This window comes from Aythya marila (genome assembly GCF_965140915.1).
Source record: "Aythya marila genome assembly, chromosome: 1".
Taxonomy (NCBI): domain Eukaryota; kingdom Metazoa; phylum Chordata; class Aves; order Anseriformes; family Anatidae; genus Aythya; species Aythya marila.
Genome location: NC_139042.1, coordinates 131,848,440 through 131,866,283, shown reverse-complemented (window position 1 = coordinate 131,866,283; position 17,844 = coordinate 131,848,440). Strand labels below are relative to the sequence as shown.

General features: G+C 41.5%; 1 protein-coding gene across 3 annotated transcripts; it reads right to left on the bottom strand.

Annotated features, from left to right (window-relative positions):
- Positions 1-432: 432 nt before the first annotated feature.
- Positions 433-17,590, bottom strand: FGFR1OP2 (FGFR1 oncogene partner 2). 3 transcript variants are annotated; one of them, XM_082778192.1, is made up of 7 exons: positions 17,470-17,543; positions 14,717-14,775; positions 14,404-14,540; positions 13,099-13,216; positions 11,876-12,018; positions 4,252-4,365; positions 433-2,970 (listed from the first exon to the last, which is right to left on the bottom strand). In XM_082778192.1, the coding sequence occupies exons 3-7, from the start codon at positions 14,536-14,538 to the stop codon at positions 2,833-2,835; spliced, it is 648 nt and encodes a 215-aa protein (XP_082634318.1). In that variant the 5' UTR covers positions 14,539-14,540; positions 14,717-14,775; positions 17,470-17,543; the 3' UTR covers positions 433-2,832. The 3 variants fall into 3 exon arrangements, with proteins under 3 accessions (XP_082634318.1, XP_082634317.1, XP_082634319.1); XM_082778191.1 differs by lacking the exon at positions 14,717-14,775 and having other exon boundaries at positions 17,470-17,590; XM_082778193.1 differs by lacking the exon at positions 14,717-14,775 and having other exon boundaries at positions 14,404-14,576; positions 17,470-17,528.
- Positions 17,591-17,844: the final 254 nt, after the last annotated feature.

The window sequence follows — 17,844 nt, the reverse complement described above, 5'->3', positions numbered from 1 at the left end:
TTACATATCAGAGAAAGAAACCCAGAGCTTGAGTAAAATCAAAGTGACTTTCTTAATCTTGAAGGAAAAAACTGCCCCATTCCACCTGTACCAAAACATTTTGATACAAAAACCAAAACTCTGTGGACTGTTTTTTTGCTTATTCTTACTGCTTTTCTGTATTAAACAGTTCCAGTAGTTCACTTAAAAAATGAGTAACTACCTGCATGGAGCTGATTGATAACCATCCATTTTCTCTTGGAAAATGGAACTCTTTTTTTCCTCCTATTTGGGAACATGAATAAAAGCACTAGAAATGGGCTTGCCTGCCTTAAAGCATAAATACATGAGAGAAAAGCAAAATGGTGTCTCTTTCTTAGATAATACTAACAAGGCTTATTTCAGATCCAGTATCTTGCTTTGTGAAAATAATCATGAAAACATCCATATTTATTGTATTTACTTTATTGATAAAATAAGTTTACTGTACAGTACACAATTCTAGCCATAAATTCTTTTCAAGCTATCAGCATTACAAAAATAACAGGTTTGCAATGAAAAATAGTCACTCCACACCATGTGAAGGCTCTTTAAAATCCTAAAGTGATCAGGTCAGGGGAATGGAAGAAGAGACATATCAGAGGTGAAAACTAGGAGTAGATAAATTAAGTCACTTCTTAAATTACAAAAATAAACACTAATCAAGCATTATTTCATAATAGAGCAACCTTAAAGAACTGCCACAGACTAACAACCCTTCTCTGCTATATACTCTGGAGATTGTATTTGAAAGACAAGCCAGATCAGCCATGAAATTGCGTTCAGTGTAAAATGGATGTAAGTGCCCTTGATACAAGTCAATGGCTGAAAAGACGTGTATAGAAAAAAAACTTAACTGAAACCGAATCTTCTTCCAAGTTTGCAACAACAAAACACACTCCATTGAAACAGATGTTGCTTCTACTAAGTCACCAGCTTGCAAGCTACAGCAGAAATGCAAAATCTAAATGATATAAGCATTGGCAAAGTTTTATAGATAGCAACTGACAACTATATTTTGAGCTTGAGATAAAATGTTCTGAAAAACCCCCACTTCCCCCAGGATGTTTTCCAAGTTTGGAAAGAGCTAAAACTTTTTTCTTCATGCACATTAATGTCCCCCATATATTCTTAAACCTAGAAACATGCTAAGATGCTCTGGAAGGAGAAATAGCAGTTTCTCCAGTTACAAGAAATGCTGTACAATGTTGGAGAGCTTGATTTATCTGCCTGTTCTGAGCTCTTCTTATAACTGCATTTCCTGGCATATGCATTAGCTAATTGAAAACTGGCATTTATTCTCAGCTTGATGCTTTTTCCCACCACTCCAGTTGTTTCTCTTAAGCAGTATGGGAAGGCATTTGACAATACCAGAAGAAAAACATTAGGCTCCCTATAAATTAGTTCACTGGGAACTGAAAGTTCAGTCTTAGACCTTTTGGTGCATTTATCTTGAGACAAGTTGTATTTAAAACTGACACGCTGAAAGTGTTTAATTCCTTCTGCACTGTTGCAACTAAAAATGGAATTTGATTAAATAAGGAGTTCAACTCATTTTGCTAGGTGAGATATTAAACAGACAAAATACTCAACTGTGCTTGCTGTTTGTAGCTCTTCAATTTCTGTGGTTGAAAGCTTTCACTATGCTTCGAGTCTGTGTTCCAATTAAAGAATACATTAGCATGTTAGACAAAAAGTCATGATACACATCAATATTAGAAATGTTCTTGGTGCTTCAAACAAGAATCCAACGTAAGCTGTGCCTTGATCTAGAAGTGCTAGTTCATTTTTACATCTAACGATATTTTAGGATTAAAAGTGAGAAGTCTATTTGTCAATGTGTAATACACTGAAAGTTCCCAGTGAAAACAGATCTTGAATATTTAGTCCTTAGGGAAAAAAAAAGAGGGGGGATGGGAGCAGTAATTATTGATTGTAGACTGTCAAGTCTGCCATAGAGCTCCTTCCTTCTTCCCCCAACTACCTTTGTTCTGCTATGGCTTGGGTGCTGTCAGATTGCTATTTCCCAGTTTGGGCAGGCAATCCAAGAAGTAGACGGGACTACTGTAGGACTTGTCTAGTAGGTAGAACTTTTCTACAGATAGAGAACTGAGCTTGGTTTTCTCTCTCATAAAGTAAATAGTTAATCCAGAATTATACTGCTTGTATTCCAGAAAACAAAAAAGAACAGTTCTTTTCATATTTTGAAAATATAATTAAGGATGCATATCTTAAGTCTTTTTAATTTAAGAAAACTGAACAAAGGCAAAAGCATTGCTTATGTTTAAACTGGTGGGATACCCTGTGGCAAAGTAACAGAAATGTTTAAGTTTTATGGTGCCTACTCACCCTTTCCATTAAACAGGCTTGTTGCAAAATCCCAAATTTCAAAAAATTTCAAAGGAAAAATGCAATATGGATTGTGCACAAAGCATACTCAGTTATGCTGTGATGAGACTTTAAGTTGTCTTTATTGTATAGTAGGTGCATTGAAGTTTTGTATATGCAGTAATTTATATAAACTATGTGAAATCATGTCTTATTTGCAAAATAACATCATATAAAAATAATTCCTAATTTGGTAAGTGCATTAATCCATTTCCTACTGAAGTTAGATCTATGGCAATTAATCTGTCATTAAGGGTTTTACAGAATACCCCTTTGAATGTATTTCACATGGTAAAAAAGCCACTAAACTGAAGTTCAAGACACATTATCTTGCTGGTGCCCTATTCAGTAACAAGTGCTTGACAAGTGACCCCTGATATTCCATTTGTAAAGTGTGCAATTAAAGCTTGTTGACTTCTATAGTCTTTAGCTTTTCCTCAGGCTCAAATCACTGCTTGTTACTAATCCTGAAAGAGATGTACTCTCTGACGCGTCTTCTTTCTTGAGGTTCAGGAATGATTCTCTAGTTATCTGAAGAATTTCTCTCAAGCCTTTGTTTTCTTGCTATAACCAGAGGAAAAAAAAGACATTATAGAACTCCAGAAAGAAACCCTGAACTCTTCCAAAAGCATGAGGTTTTAGATGTTATATAAAACAAATTAAAAATAAGACCTTAAAAATCTTGGGTGTGTGCTTATCTACTTGCAGCCTAATTTCTTACTAGTATGAAGTTGTATTTCACTCAGTTGTATTTACACTCAGTCTTAATTATTAAGTCAGTATGTAAAAGTCAGTATATAAATCACTACTTCCAGTGATGGAATGGTACTTAACAGTCCACCCAACAATGGTAGTGCAACAAAATAGCAGTGTGACTGAGTGATACAGTAACTCAATAACAGTGATAATGTTTACTCTGTTGCTCTAATGGATGAGTTTCAGTTATACTCAAAACAATAGGACCAAAAATATTTGATCCTAAAACTGTCTGACCAAAAATATTTTACAAAAAAACAGACTATACTGAAAATGCAGCGTGCAAAGCAACCTGTTTCACGTGCAAGATTCCTACAGAGCTACAAACAGAAAGAAAAGAACCCTTTACAGAACAGTCTAGACTTTAAAAGTGATTTTTATATAATTGGTAGCAACACTGCAAATACTGCACCCAGTTCCCTGCTTATTAATGATGTATAACATAGTTCTACAATGGCTTTTCCTGGCTGCTTTCTTGTAAGACAAGGAGGAAATGATATGATTTTCTAATCTTCCTGAGTATTAATCAGATGACCAGAGTAAGAGAAACAAATCCCAGAAGTTACCGATTTAGACAATTTTAATGCAGCTACCGGAAGAATACAGAAAATTATTTGCTTAGTAGTTTTGGAAAGATGGTACCATAGTGAAGGCTAGCCTAATGTTAGGTATGGCTCCCCTAAAGCTTTGATACATGTATTGAACGTATTCTTATGCCTAACCTAATTATCTGAATCAGTCAAGTATTTGCATAAAACTGTCTTTTTTCTGGCCTCTAATATTGGCATTAAGTACATGAGACAATACTCAAGCCCTAAAATACTGAAAGACTGTCTAAGACTTGTGTACAGATAGAACTGAAGGGTCAGAATGAAATGTGTGATTTAGAGATCTGGAATACATATTAAAGCTTGCATGAACATACGAGGTAGCAGTAGCCTGCTCCCCTAACTCTCCAAATAAGCAAGTTTCCCTGTATCGATGTCTGTACCCTGAATTCTCTGAGGTGTTACAGTCACCTCTAAGTATTTAACGTGGGGGGAAGGAGAAATCATTATTGTGCCATTGCTGTTTGGATTTCATACTTACTTCAAGCTGAATGATACGTTCCTGCTCTTTACAGCCGTGCTTTTCATCAATTTCAATTGCTTTTCTCATTACTGCTGCCATTTCTGTAATTTGGTCCACATGCACTTGTAGTTCCTAAGCCATATAAATAATACGACAGTTTTAGTAATCTATTTACTGCATTATTAAAAATAAGCAAAGCATTAAATGTTCATTTTAACTGCTCTGACACTTAATAAAAATATGAACACAGACCTAGCTTTGTGAAAGAAGTTCTAATTCTGCAGCATGAAGGGCTACTGCAGTCCTGTTCATTTAAATAAATCTGTTCCCTCTTAAGAGTTTTATAAAAGAAAATATGCTTAAATGTCTATACCCTTAGCATCTTCCATGCCTTCAAGATGGCTACAAGTTAGCCATGCGCTTGCTCTGGCAAGAACCTCCGGTGTTGCAGGAGATGTGTATCATTGTGGATATGCAGAAAGACCAACTTCACTTAACAACAGCAGCATATGCGACATTCCTTCCACCTATGTGAAAGCCGGTCCCAAGCCTGGTTCAGCCAGTACCAGCCTGTGGGTAGGCATTTGTCTCTTAAAAAGAGCAGGCAAAGTAGTCATCCTTATTACTACATCATATACTAGGAAACTCAGATCTGTCCTTAGCTCTTACCTAAGGTACTTCCGCTCAAATCCAATTTCAGCTGATCTGCAATTTGGACTCCAGAGGTCCATGTCCTTGCTGAACTGTAAGAAATGGGCTTGTATCCTGATTGACCTCTTTGTGTCTGTGAATTAACACTGGCAGGGCACTTTCCCATTGTAAAGAACTACTGCATCTTACTCAGAGTCAAGTAGAGGAAAAAAAGTACAATAGTTCTGTTTGCTCATCTTCTTCCACTGTTGATGGTGATAGGAGCCATTAACACAGGCATAACAGCCTTTGCAAACAAACTTAAATTTTAGATAATTTTCCCTGTTTGCAGAGAACTGATATCTAACCTACTGACTTTGTTGACTTGGGTGATGTTTTACTTTCTCCCTAGCCAACATACCAACAGGAAATGCTTAAAGGGTCCCTACTTACTTCTCCTGTAGATCTAGAGAAAATACCTTTGGCATTCACTGCTGTTCAGTTAAGCTAAATGTTGTAATGCTGTTTCCAAAGACCTTATTTTCATTCCTTTCCTCTGCTTGTTTCTTATTCCAAATCTACTAACAGCCTTTTCGTGTCTGGTCTGACCTTTGGACAAAATTCACAACAGTTACTAACTATTACCAAGGAAGTAGGACTGAAAACTGCTGTGTATACCTAAAAACAGGATGGATTAAATCCCACCTTTACATTATAAATTTGACTGGAGGTCCACACAGCTAGCAGATGATCAGCTTGCCTTTCAACAGAAACAACTATAAAAAAAAATTCTTGGAATTGTAGAGTGTCTGACCAAAGCAAGCATACTTCATTAAAAATGAACATCAGCCCCTTCCACCCTTCTCTGCTGTTCCAGCTGCCAGAGCTGTGGTTTAGCTGTTCATTCAGTGTTCACTTGCAGCATGGGTGTGAGGAGAAGGGGGCGGAGGAGAGAAGGACCTTGCTGTACATCTTTATTTTCTTAGAATCATAGAATCATAGAATATCCTGAGTTGGAAGGGACCCTTAAGGATCATCAAGTCCAACTCTTGACACCGCACAGGTCTACCCAAAAGTTCAGACCATGTGCCTAAGTGCACAGTCCAATCTCTTCTTAAATTCAGACAGGCTCGGTGCAGTGACCACTTCCCTGGGGAGCCTGTTCCAGTGTGCAACCACCCTCTCTGTGAAGAACCCCCTCCTGACGTCCAGCCTAAATTTCCCCTGCCTCAGCTTAACCCCGTTCCCGCGGGTCCTGTCACTAGTGTTAATGGAGAAAAGGTCTCCTGCCTCTCGACACCCCCTTACGAGGAAGTTGTAGACTGTGATGAGGTCTCCCCTCAGCCTCCTCTTCTCCAGGCTGAACAGGCCCAGTGACCTCAGCCGTTCTTCGTACGTCTTCCCCTCCAGGCCTTTCACCATCTTCGTAGCCCTCCTCTGGACACTCTCCAACGGTTTCATGTCCTTTTTATACTGTGGTGCCCAGAACTGCACACAGTACTCGAGGTGAGGCCGCACCAGCGCAGAGTAGAGCGGGACAATCACCTCCCTTGACCTACTAGCGATGCCGTGCTTGATGCACCCCAGGACACGGTTGGCCCTCCTGGCTGCCAGGGCACACTGCTGGCTCATATTCAACTTGCTGTCTACCACGACCCCCGGATCCCTCTCTTCTAGGCTGCTCTTCAGCGTCTCATCGCCCAGTCTGTACGTGCAGCCAGGGTTTCCCCGTCCCAGGTGCAGGACCCAGCACTTGCTCTTATTGAACTTCATGCGGTTGGTGATCGCCCAGCTCTCCAACCTGTCCAGATCCCTCTGTAAGGCCTTTCCACCCTCATTCGAGTCCACAACTCCTCCAAGTTTGGTGTCATCAGCAAACTTGCTCAAAATACCCTCTATTCCTACATCCAGATCGTTTATAAAAATATTGAAAAGTACCGGCCCTAAAATGGAGCCTTGAGGGACCCCACTGGTGACCGCCCGCCAGCCTGACACAGCCCCATTTACCATATCCCTTTGGGCCCTGCCCGTTAGCCAATTGCTCACCCATCGTATGATGTTTTTATTTAGCTGTATGGTGGACATTTTGTCCAGTAGGATCCTATGGGAAACCGTGTCAAAAGCCTTGCTGAAGTCCAAAAAAAATCACATCAGCTGGTTTCCCTTGGTCCACCATAAGGGTGATCTTATCATAAAAGGAAATCAGGTTAGTTAGGCAGGACCTACCCTTCACAAACCCATGCTGGCTGGGACCAATGACTGCTTTGTCCCCCAGGTGCGCCTCAATAAGTTTGAGAACCATCTTCTCCATGATTTTACCAGGCACTGACGTGAGACTGACAGGCCTGTAATTGCTAGGGTCTTCTTTCTGACCCTTCTTGAAAATCGGCACAACATTTGCCAGCTTCCAGTCTACCGGGACCTCTCCAAATTCCCAGGATCGTTGAAAAATAATTGAAAGAGGTTCCGCGATGACGTCCGCCAGCTCTTTCAGCACCTGGGGATGAATCCGATCCGGACCCATGGACTTGTAGAGATCCAGGTGGAGTAGCAAATCCCGCACACGTTCAGGGTCAGTTGGGAGTTTGTCATCCCCACCGTCCCGGCCCTCCAGCTCAGGGCACCCTGGGTCCCGAAGCCCATCATCGGCATTGAAGACAGAGGCAAAGAAGGCGTTAAGCGTCTCTGCTTTGCCTATGTCATCGTCTGTGAGGAGACCTTCCCTATCAAGGTGCGGCCCTATGTATTCTTTAGTTCTCCTTTTTCCATTCACATATCTAAAAAAACCCTTTTTATTTTCTCTCACAGACATAGCCAGCTTCAACTCTAGGTGTGCTTTGGCCACACGAACTTTCTCCCTACAAACACGAACAGCATCCCTGTATTCTTTCCATGACACCTGGCCCTCCTTCCAGTAGCGAAACACTCTCTGTTTCCACCTAATCTCCATTAGAATGTTCCTGGTCAGCCACGCCGGCCTCCTGCCCCGCCTGCCTGACTTTCGATATTTAGGAATTGCCTGATCTTGTGCTTCTAGGAGGCATCGCTTAAAGAATGACCAGCACTGGTGGACATCGAGGCCTTCAAGAGCAGTTTCCCAGGGGACCTTGCTGACTAGTTCCCTGAGCAGCCTGAAGTCTGCTTTCCCCATATCTAGGGATGAGGTTTTGGTGGCACTTTTCCTTCTGTCACCATAAATTTTGAACTCAACCACTTCATGGTCGCTATGACCGAGGCGGCCACCAATCACCACATCTCCCACCAGACCCTCTCTGTTTTCTAGCAACAGGTCTAGGAGGGCACCTTTCCTAGTTGGCTCCGTTAGCACCTGCACCAAGAAGTTATCATCTAGGTGCTTCATGAACCTCCTGGACTTGCTCGCGTCAGCCGTGTGGCACTCCCAGTTAACGTCCGGCAAGTTGAAGTCCCCCATAAGGACAAGGGGAGTTAATCTCGAGGCCTCTCTTAGTTCTGTAAAGAATAATTTATCGGCGCTATCGTCCTGGCCAGGCGGTCTGTAATAGACTCCCACAACGACATCCCCTTTATTCGTTCGTCCCTTGATCCTTACCCAGAGGCTCTCAACTTTGCCATTGCCGACCTGAAGTTCCACACAGTCCAGCCCATGCTTCACATACATCACCACCCCACCACCTCGCCTACCCTGCCTGTCCCTCCTGAAGAGCCTGTAACCATCTATCGCAACACCCCAGTCACAGGACTCATCCCACCAGGTTTCGCTTATGCCGATGATGTCGTAGTTGTGGGACTGGGCCAGGACTTCTAGCTCATCTATTTTATTCCTCATACTGCGTGCATTTGTGTAAAAGCATTTCAAGTGCGTCTCCTTACACTCAGCACCTTGTGGATCTGACTGAAGGACCTCACTGGCACACAGCCCCTCTGATTCTAGCGTACCATCCCTTAGGTCTTCACCGGTGTGCCTGGTTTTAGCCCCTTCCCCCTTCGACTCTAGTTTAAAGCCCTATCTATCAGCCCTGCCAACTCCTGACCAAAGATCCTTACCCCTCTCCGAGAGAGGCGCATCCCATCCGGTGCCATCAGGCCCGGTGTAGCATAGACCTTCCCGTGATCAAAGAAACCGAAATTCTGCCGGTCACACCAGTCTCGAAGCCATGAGTTTATGTGAACAGCACGCCTTTCAGCTTCAATCCCCCCTATCGGAAGGACAGAGGCAAACACCACCTGCGCCCCTGATCCTCTAAGTAGTCGCCCCAAATCCCTAAAGTCTCTTTTGATCGCCTTCGGACTTCTCGTTGCTACTTCATCGCTACCAGCCTGAAAGACCAGTAGCGGGTAGTAGTCAGTGGGCCGTACCAGGCGCTTGACTTTCTTGGCAAAGTCTCTCACCCGAGCCTCAGGGAGGCAACAGACTTCTCTGCGGGTTGGGTCCGGTCGGCATATCGGTCCCTCTGTCCCTTTCAGAAGGGAGCCCCCCATAACAATAGCCCTTCTTTCTTTTTTGAAGGATGATGTGGCAATGCGACGTGTAGGTCGCATTGTCTTAGGCGCCCCCTCCAACTGGGACGGGTGTTTGTCTACTTTGTCATTTAGATCGTCTTGCTCTAGTCCTTCATATCAATTATTTAAGGGTAGATGAGAAGGTGAGGTGGGCAGAGAGAGGGCTCGCCTACCACCCCGAATAGGCACCTGCCTCCATTCCCCCCCTTGATCTAGGTCTCCTCCCGCTGCCTGGCAGGAGGAGGGAACCTCCGTCTTCTGCGTAACAGGAGACGCCTGTGCTGTGGCAGGCTCGTGAGCCTGCCTCAGAGAGGGTAGAGCGCACCTCCACCAGTCAATTTCCCTCTCTGACTCCCTGATGCTCCTGAGCCTGTTCACCTCCTCCTGGAGCTCCGCTACCTGGCTGAGCAGTTCTTCTCAATTTCCAATGAGGGTGAACGTATAGAACATTCTTTTCAACAAAAGATGCTTTTCAGTATATGTTTTTTAAGAATAAGTTTTGGCTGGAAAGGAAGCTGCAGTCAGTAGTAAAAGAATGAGCTGGCAAATCCTTCCTGGAGAAGGATTAGGAAGGAGTTAGTGGCTTTTACATACACTGCTGTTCTCGCTGCTTCCCCTTTGGCTAGTTGATGTGGCCTCTCAATCAGTATGAGCTAGAGCCTGTTTCAAAGTTACTAACTGGAGACCAGATGCTAACACAAAACTGTAAAGCTCTCCTCTGGAAGCCAAATGTGTACAAGTTAGATGCTGTAAGAGCAAACAATGCAACATAGGAGTTTCTTTATGAACATAGCTTCAAACATCTATAAACATTTATATTTCCTTTTTTATTTTGCATATGTTAGTCTCTCTCTTCACAGAAAACAAATACACAATTCCAGTCCTCATTTCAGTTGAGCAAATTCAAACAGCACAGCTAGTGCAGGGTCTTTACTAGTGACACAAACTTTTCTCATGCACATAAGACTGCTAAAAAATATTTTTCTATTTAAAGGAGGTGCTTGCTGATCTGCCGAAATTAGTGAGTTAAATAATATTTTGCAAGTAGGTACTGAAGTTAATAGCTGCCACTTGACAGAACAGTGTTTACTGGTAACATTGAAATTCATTCCTTAGGTATTATGGATATTTTAGGTAATATGAAAAGCAGCGTTTAAAGACTGTTTCAAGATTTTTCAATCTTACTGAATGAGAAGACCGATTAGAAGCATAAATAATGAAATTCCAGAAATCCTAAGTGTCAGGAAAGAGTAATAAATCCTCTGTATCAGGCATTGTTGTGGGGTCAGATTTAACCAAAATGTTGAAGCATAAATTTCCTGCTTAAATGTATATATATATATATAATATATATTATATATATAATATATATATTTATATATAAAAATATATATCATAATATTATATATTAATAATATATATAATAATAATAGTATAATATATACTTATATATACATATAAATAAATAAATATATATAAACACATATACAAATTGTTTTTTACTTCCAAGCTTATAATCCATAAAAAATGTTTCTAAATTAATTTCTAAGTCCATTTCAGGACTGATATTTGACCTTCTTGTCTAAGTACCAAAGTCACTCCTGAGGCTATAAATTATATCTCTCTATATATACCAAGGTAACCTCTGAAAAGGATATATACTTTTTTTTTTTTTAAGGGGCTTATGTTAAAGATACAGTTCTCATCTGGTAAATTCACAATAATTTAAGTAGTCCTATTGATTTCAGTGGAGCTAACTACATGGGCATGCTTCTGTAAAGAGATAAGAAGATCAAAATCCTAAACTGTTCTCACAGTATGCTGACCCTAGCTCTGCCTTTCAGACTTAGTTTGTTGAGGTTAAAGGTAATCAAACATTTAGAACTATTGTTTGTCTATGCAGTTGTAGTGCTGATGATTATATTTAAAATGAAAACCTTTGCTAAAAAGCTTCAGTTTAGATTTGTTAGTGATCTAGAATCACAAATTTTCCTGACAAAATACACAGAAAGCCTAAACTATATATTAAAAATAATATAATTATTAAAAAATTAATAAAAGCTCTTTTGAGTCTTGGATTTTTAATTTGCTAGACATTTAGCAGAAAAAAGTGTGAAAATTAAGTTTTTAAAACTTACCCCCCCCCATTCTCTCCAGTAAGCACAGGTTTACTAATTATTTGTTGGAGTCACAAGCCTAAGTTAAATACAGTCTAAAAATCTCAATATTACTGAGATCTATTGGTATCTGGAACTGTAACAGAGCAGTTGACTTGAAGACCTAAGCAAAACATAAGTACATTAAGTAGATACACTAATGAAGTGCTACCTGATAAAAGCTTACATAAATCAGCAGCTGGTAAGGCTAACCTACTAGACGGATCAAGTTTCCTGTTTGTATTGCCTGGCCTGTAAAAGTTAGAACTTGTTAGTACAATGATACAAAAACTGAGGCAACATAACCTTTGAATTGATCCATTACAAAAAAAAAAAAAAAAAAAAAAAAAAAAAAAGCCCAATGAAGTTATTACCTTGGAATGTTGCTCTTTTAACTTCACTATTATACTTGGATCATCTTTTTTGCTTGCCATAAGCAACCTAAACATTTGTTCTCTGTATTTGCTCATTATGAGTTCCAAAGCAGACTGATGTTCTTCAAGAGACGTGCGTAGTTCTACCAATGGAATTTTAAAATTCAATTAGTTTAACAGAGGAGTGAAACAAAATGCAAAAATACTTCAGCCTGAGAAAACAAACAGACTGTCCTGTCCTGACGCATCACCTCTCCTTCCACCACAAAACCTCCATAGTCTCTGCAAACTTCTTCAGTGGTGACTGCCCAGGAAAATTCTTTTTCAGTCAGAAACAGTCTTATTGGTTGATTTGACTTCAGACCCTTTAGCTGACATAAACCATCCTAAGAGTAGCTGAGGAGTTTTACTATAGAGGCTAGATTCAGCCCTGTACATTAATTGGAAAGAAGTTTACAGATCTGTTTTAATTTGCAGCTTGGTAAAATACAAATTTTAAAAATGCCCATGTTCAAAATATACTAAGTCTGGCTTAGATTAAAAGTACTAAACGGTTCAGGGCTACCTCAGCTAAAATTTTCCAAAGCAGAACTTCTTATGAAGCAAGCTCAAAGACAACAAGAAAAACAGAAAATAGTGCTTTGAGGCCAATTTTGGTCCCCCCCTTTTTTTTTTGTGCTTCACAAAAGGACAAATAATTCCTGAGATAAGACAAGATCCATACAAGTTGAGATCATTGACTCAAGATCATTGCACAATATTTTAGAGTGCCCATGGAATTCCAGGAAGAATGGTATGCTCCTAGTGTATGGAATGCCAGAAGGAATTATACTAGTGTACTTATACCTTAAGTTTTCCTGACAGCTCCTGTTTTTTTTTTTTGTTGTTTTTTTTTTTAATATTTTTTAAGCAATGGAAACACATTTCCATATAGATACTAACATTGTAGAAACTTAGAAACTGTAATTGTATCTCCTTATACTCAACATTAGATAAGGACTGAAATGACTGCTTTCCGCAATTGTTTTTTTAAATCCTGGTCCCAGTGGTGGGACATCTGGACTCCATATTTGATTATATTATGATCAGTTAAACTGACAAGTTGAACTTAGAAGAAAATATTTCTTCTATAAAAAGAATTTGTGGACTTGATCAATGATGAAAGTCTCACTGATTAGACAGGTGCAGGCTCAAACTTGAATAGGATAGTATATTAGTCTTACCTTTATTCTCCTGTTGCAATTCCCTAATCTGTCTGTTTTCTTGTTGGATACCCATCACTAATGTAGACCGAGGACGATGTCTTGCTACTTCATTGAGCTCCTGAATTTCCTCTTGGTACTAGTTATTAAAAAAAAAAAAAAAAAAGTCAGCAAGTCACCAAGAACCAATTATAAAATGTCAGTGAAAGTCTGTAACCAACAAAATACATGCTTGTTTTTAATTAATTATATAAAACAGACAAAACCACATCTGGCAGTACTGCCAATGTACTTACTGCCCTTTAGAAACACTTGCTTTAAAACTTGCTTTAATTTTTTTTTAATCAAAAAAATTGGTAACTCGGAGCTGTGTAGTGGGCATGACCTGCAGTTAGTGCAGGTCAAGTTCGCCATCAGGTCATTAGAACAGATAAACAGGTGGTAAAGAAAAGCCATGAGGTCCTGACCTCTGCAGCTTCCCAATTCCCTAAAGCATGTGTATGAGCACAAGTCACACGGACCTAAATGAACAAATCCTGACTCTCAGCAAGTGGGTAGATTTAATACTCACTCCTAAGTTATGAAGCCTCTGCATGACTATTTTTGCAGGGATAAAGCATATAGAATCACATTCTTGCAATGATTTTGGACAGAAGGGACCTTAGAGATCATCTAGTTCCAACCCCAATATGCAGGGTTTTATTATTTTACAGGCTCATTAACATGGATTGAAATTGAAATGACAGGCTGAACTTCCAAATGGAAAGACAGCAGACACCTTTATGTTTTTCGCAAAGCTCTCTAGTGAAAGTCACACTCAACCTAATTATATCCCTCGGACAGCTTAATATCGTAATGGAAATAATAGCAAATATGCCCAAAAGGCTGACTTAAAAGAAAAGGAGACAGTGCAAAGATGGAAGTATTCTGAACAGAAGGACCTATGACAGACTTCTGTATGATTAAATCTACATGTTTGAATCAATAAAACCGGTGGTATTTCACAGAAGAGCAAAACATGAGGTACCACACAATGGTTTGTAGGATACTAACCCCATTCCTACCAGTGCTCTTCACATAAACACTAGTTTTCAATATTTAAGCTAGAGTAGCAAGCAAAACTTCTTTACAGGATCATACTAAATTTATAAGCCATCTATTTTTCGATCACAGTCGCACCCACAACAGGAATACTTAGTATGGTATTTAAAGAATAACAAATTACAATACTGATTCTGTATTGCACAGTAGCATACAAAAATGTCTTAAGCAATGTGTTTCTGAGCTGTGGCTTTTTAATGGAGTAAACAAAGAAGAAAAACAAACCTGTTTCATTGCTTCAACCCTCTTGTTAAGAGCTGTAGTCTGTTCGATAAGAGCTTCTGCAGCGTTGTCATGTTCCCTTAGCCGTTCCACCAGTGCTTTCGCATCTGCTAAGGCTTTCTCAATTGTGCAACTCATTTCTAGAGGTTAGAAATGGATTATTTTCACACTATTGCCTGTTTTAGAGAGAACCGCTGTGTAAGATATATTTTCTAAGTTTGAAGCAGCTGAATACAACCTTCCCCTCTTCCTCGAACAGCCATAATTGACATTTTAGACCTATGTTGTCTTCAAGGAGTAGGAAAAAATCATATACCTTAAAAATTCTGTCTGCTTTTCCTTCTTTTTAATTGCTGTTCAGACCATGGATTACAGCTAGGAAATGAAAGTAAATTGTGTGTCATGAAGAGAGTACTTGATATTCTCAAAGTATTTGATATTTGAGAAGTATAGATCCAACACAAAAGAGAATGCCAAAGGACTATACATGTAGTAGGCTTGAATACTTTGATGAATTAAGTCAGCAGAGAAAGGGAAGAGCTAAAACTGACAGCGTAGAGAAAATTGAAAATTACTTTGGGAAAATTCCAACACCCAAAGGCTTGTGTTTTCTTCATGTATAAAAATGAACACAAGCATCATTGCATGGAATGAAATTGTAAAATATGTCATTTTCAACAGGATAGAGCAAGAGAGCAACTTGGCCAAGAGGATGAACCGATGGCATAGTTAAAATACCAGCCTTCTAATTGCAGTAGCTGTTAGCAGAAATTACCTAAACTTGCAAAATGCTTACACACACTAGCATTTTCAATGCACTGGCCTTTACACTCATTTTCTTGGACTTATTCTTGATAGATTACGTATCAAGACTGGGACTGTTCATTCTTCAAGTTCTTGTTTTAAGAAATCTTGTGTGTTTTCTACTGAAAAGAAAATCTATTTCAACTCCTTGGTAAGTTCTTCAGCAATAAGACACTAATGATAGAGGCTTATTAGAGACACATGCCTTATTAATGCAAAGCTTGATATTTTTTTCAGGAAATTTTCTGTGAGAATCTATTTCTTAGCTGAAGGAGAGATTTTTGCAAGCATAAAATGTCAGTGAACCACTGAAATACAGGGCAAAAAAAAACTTGCTTCAGATTGGTTTTCTGACTTAGGCTCCTTTACAAATCATAGCCTAGGATCTTTAGCCAAATTGAAAGAAATCTTCATGTTTTCCCCAACTGACCTTTTCCCACTGCCCATGTAGGTAGCAGAAAAAAGGATATTTCCAATACAGGAAATTTCACCATTACCCTCAAAGATTTACAAGCATATCAAGGACATCCCATCTACATACACCGAGATGTGGGGGGAAACTAATTTCCTCTCTGAAGAGCCTATGTGCACCCCTGACCTTTCTTCAAAGCCTAACCTCCCCAGATATTTTAATTTGGTAATTTTGTTAATTGTTCCCTCTACTCTGAGGAACATACGTAGCAGAAAAGCATTTTGTTTACTTTTGCTATGCAGAAGGGTCACAGAAAGGTTGAGTCTTGCTTCCTGACAGAGAAGCTTGAGTAAGCAAGCTTCATGTATGCACGGTGCACAACCATTTTAAACTTTTTTTCTACAAATTGTGTGTTACCAAAAGCATCACCATTTGGCACATACAGATTTCCTATAAATATTCACAATGTGAATTCCTTAATATTTATCAACTCAAGTTTTCATTTTAACTTCCATATTTATGTACTTGAGGTATCAAGTCAAGTCCTTCAGTAGACTAATGTGTTATCACAGGCAGTTAATATATTCACTTGGGTTTGGCAGTTTGAGCTCTTTTTCATATCATGTAGAAAGGAATCATACTGTTTTGCTTTTAAGGATCTGCTCTGCTTGCGCCTTATTTCTCCTTCAATTTTGGTCTCATGTTCTTGCTGGGCTACAAAGTCCTACACACAAAACCTGACCTTCCATGATAGCTGACTAAACTGTTACAGACATGGATTTAATCAGATCCATATTACAAGAGAATTTGAAGGGCAGTCTTTAGCACTATTCACAGGCCACAAATTCTCCAGCCATCACAACCAAAGCCTCTCAGACCTCTCTGTGAGCTGGGAACACATTTTGCATTGACTACAATGTAGCTAACACCTCCGATAATTTGCATCACTGCCATTTTTTAAGCAAGGTATGTGTTCATCCTTCTTTGTGCTTTGACACGAGACAAGAAGAAACCCCCTTCTTGCAAAGCTGCTGCCATTTCTTCTCTCAGCAGATGAACCGGGGCAGACACGTGTGGAACGAGGCCGCACAAACTGGGCAGCAGCCACCTGCCCTCCCAGCGCTGAAGGTGAAGCGGGCCTCAAGCTACATCCTGTTTTTGTGCAGGATGCATGCCTCAGGAAGGAGGCTCGTTATTTGCATCATTGTAATCACAGCCCCAAACGTTGGCTAGGCTTCCTCTGGGTGAGGCACCGGCCCCGACCTGTGGCATTTACAGTTCTCTCCTTTTGCCCACTGGCCGCCGATCACTAGGCAGAACGGTTGTCTTATCCTAAAAGATATCTCCGTACGTAAGTTAACCCGAGCGTTTAGAAATTAAATACCACTGAACCAAAGACGTTCGGCGCAGGGCAGTTCCCGGGCATCCCTTTGCTCGCGGGCAGGCTGCCTGTGGCGGTGACACCCCGGGCTGCCCCCGCAGGGCTGTGGGGCTGCAGGCGGGGCTACAGGTGACCGACACGGCCCGGCCCGGCCGCCACCACGGGCTCGCTCCCCGTCACTTCCTGCCCTTCGCTAATTGCTCTCCCTACCTAATTGGGCAGCGCGATAACCAACCCAAAACAAAGACTCCCGCCCAGCCCAGCCTCCCCTGGGCTTTGCGTCCAAACCCACCTCGGGGCGGCCTCACCGACCTGCTAGGTTTACAGCAGTCGGGACTATCGCGACACCCGCCGCCTGTCGCGAGACGGCAAGCAAACGAAAGCTGACAGAAGCTCCCCCCCCATCTCCCCGGACCCCTCTCCGTTTGCCTGCCTCCCCCCGCACCCTGCCGCCCCACCCCGCTCCGCTCACTCATGGCCACCGGCTCCAGCGGCGCCCGGGAACAGGTGTTAGGGCCCCGCTGCCCGCCCCACTCTCAAATGGCGGCGGGCGGCTGCGGGGCGGCGCCGCGCCGTGACGCGGACGCGGGCGGGGCCTCGCTCCCCCCCCAATCTCTCGCGAGAACTCCGCCTCCCGTCTCCCCTCCTCGGCTCGCTATTGGCTGTGGGGCGGGAGCCCCTCCCCTTTCCCGTGCCCCCTTCCGGCCCCCCCCCCGCGCGGCGGGCAGTTGCGAGGCGGCGCGGGAGGCGGCCGCCGGCCGGGCCATGGGGGCTGCGTGACCCCGGCGGGGCGCCGGGGTCCGCGGGGCCGGAGGAGGTAGAGGGGGAGGGAGGGGAGAGGCGCTCC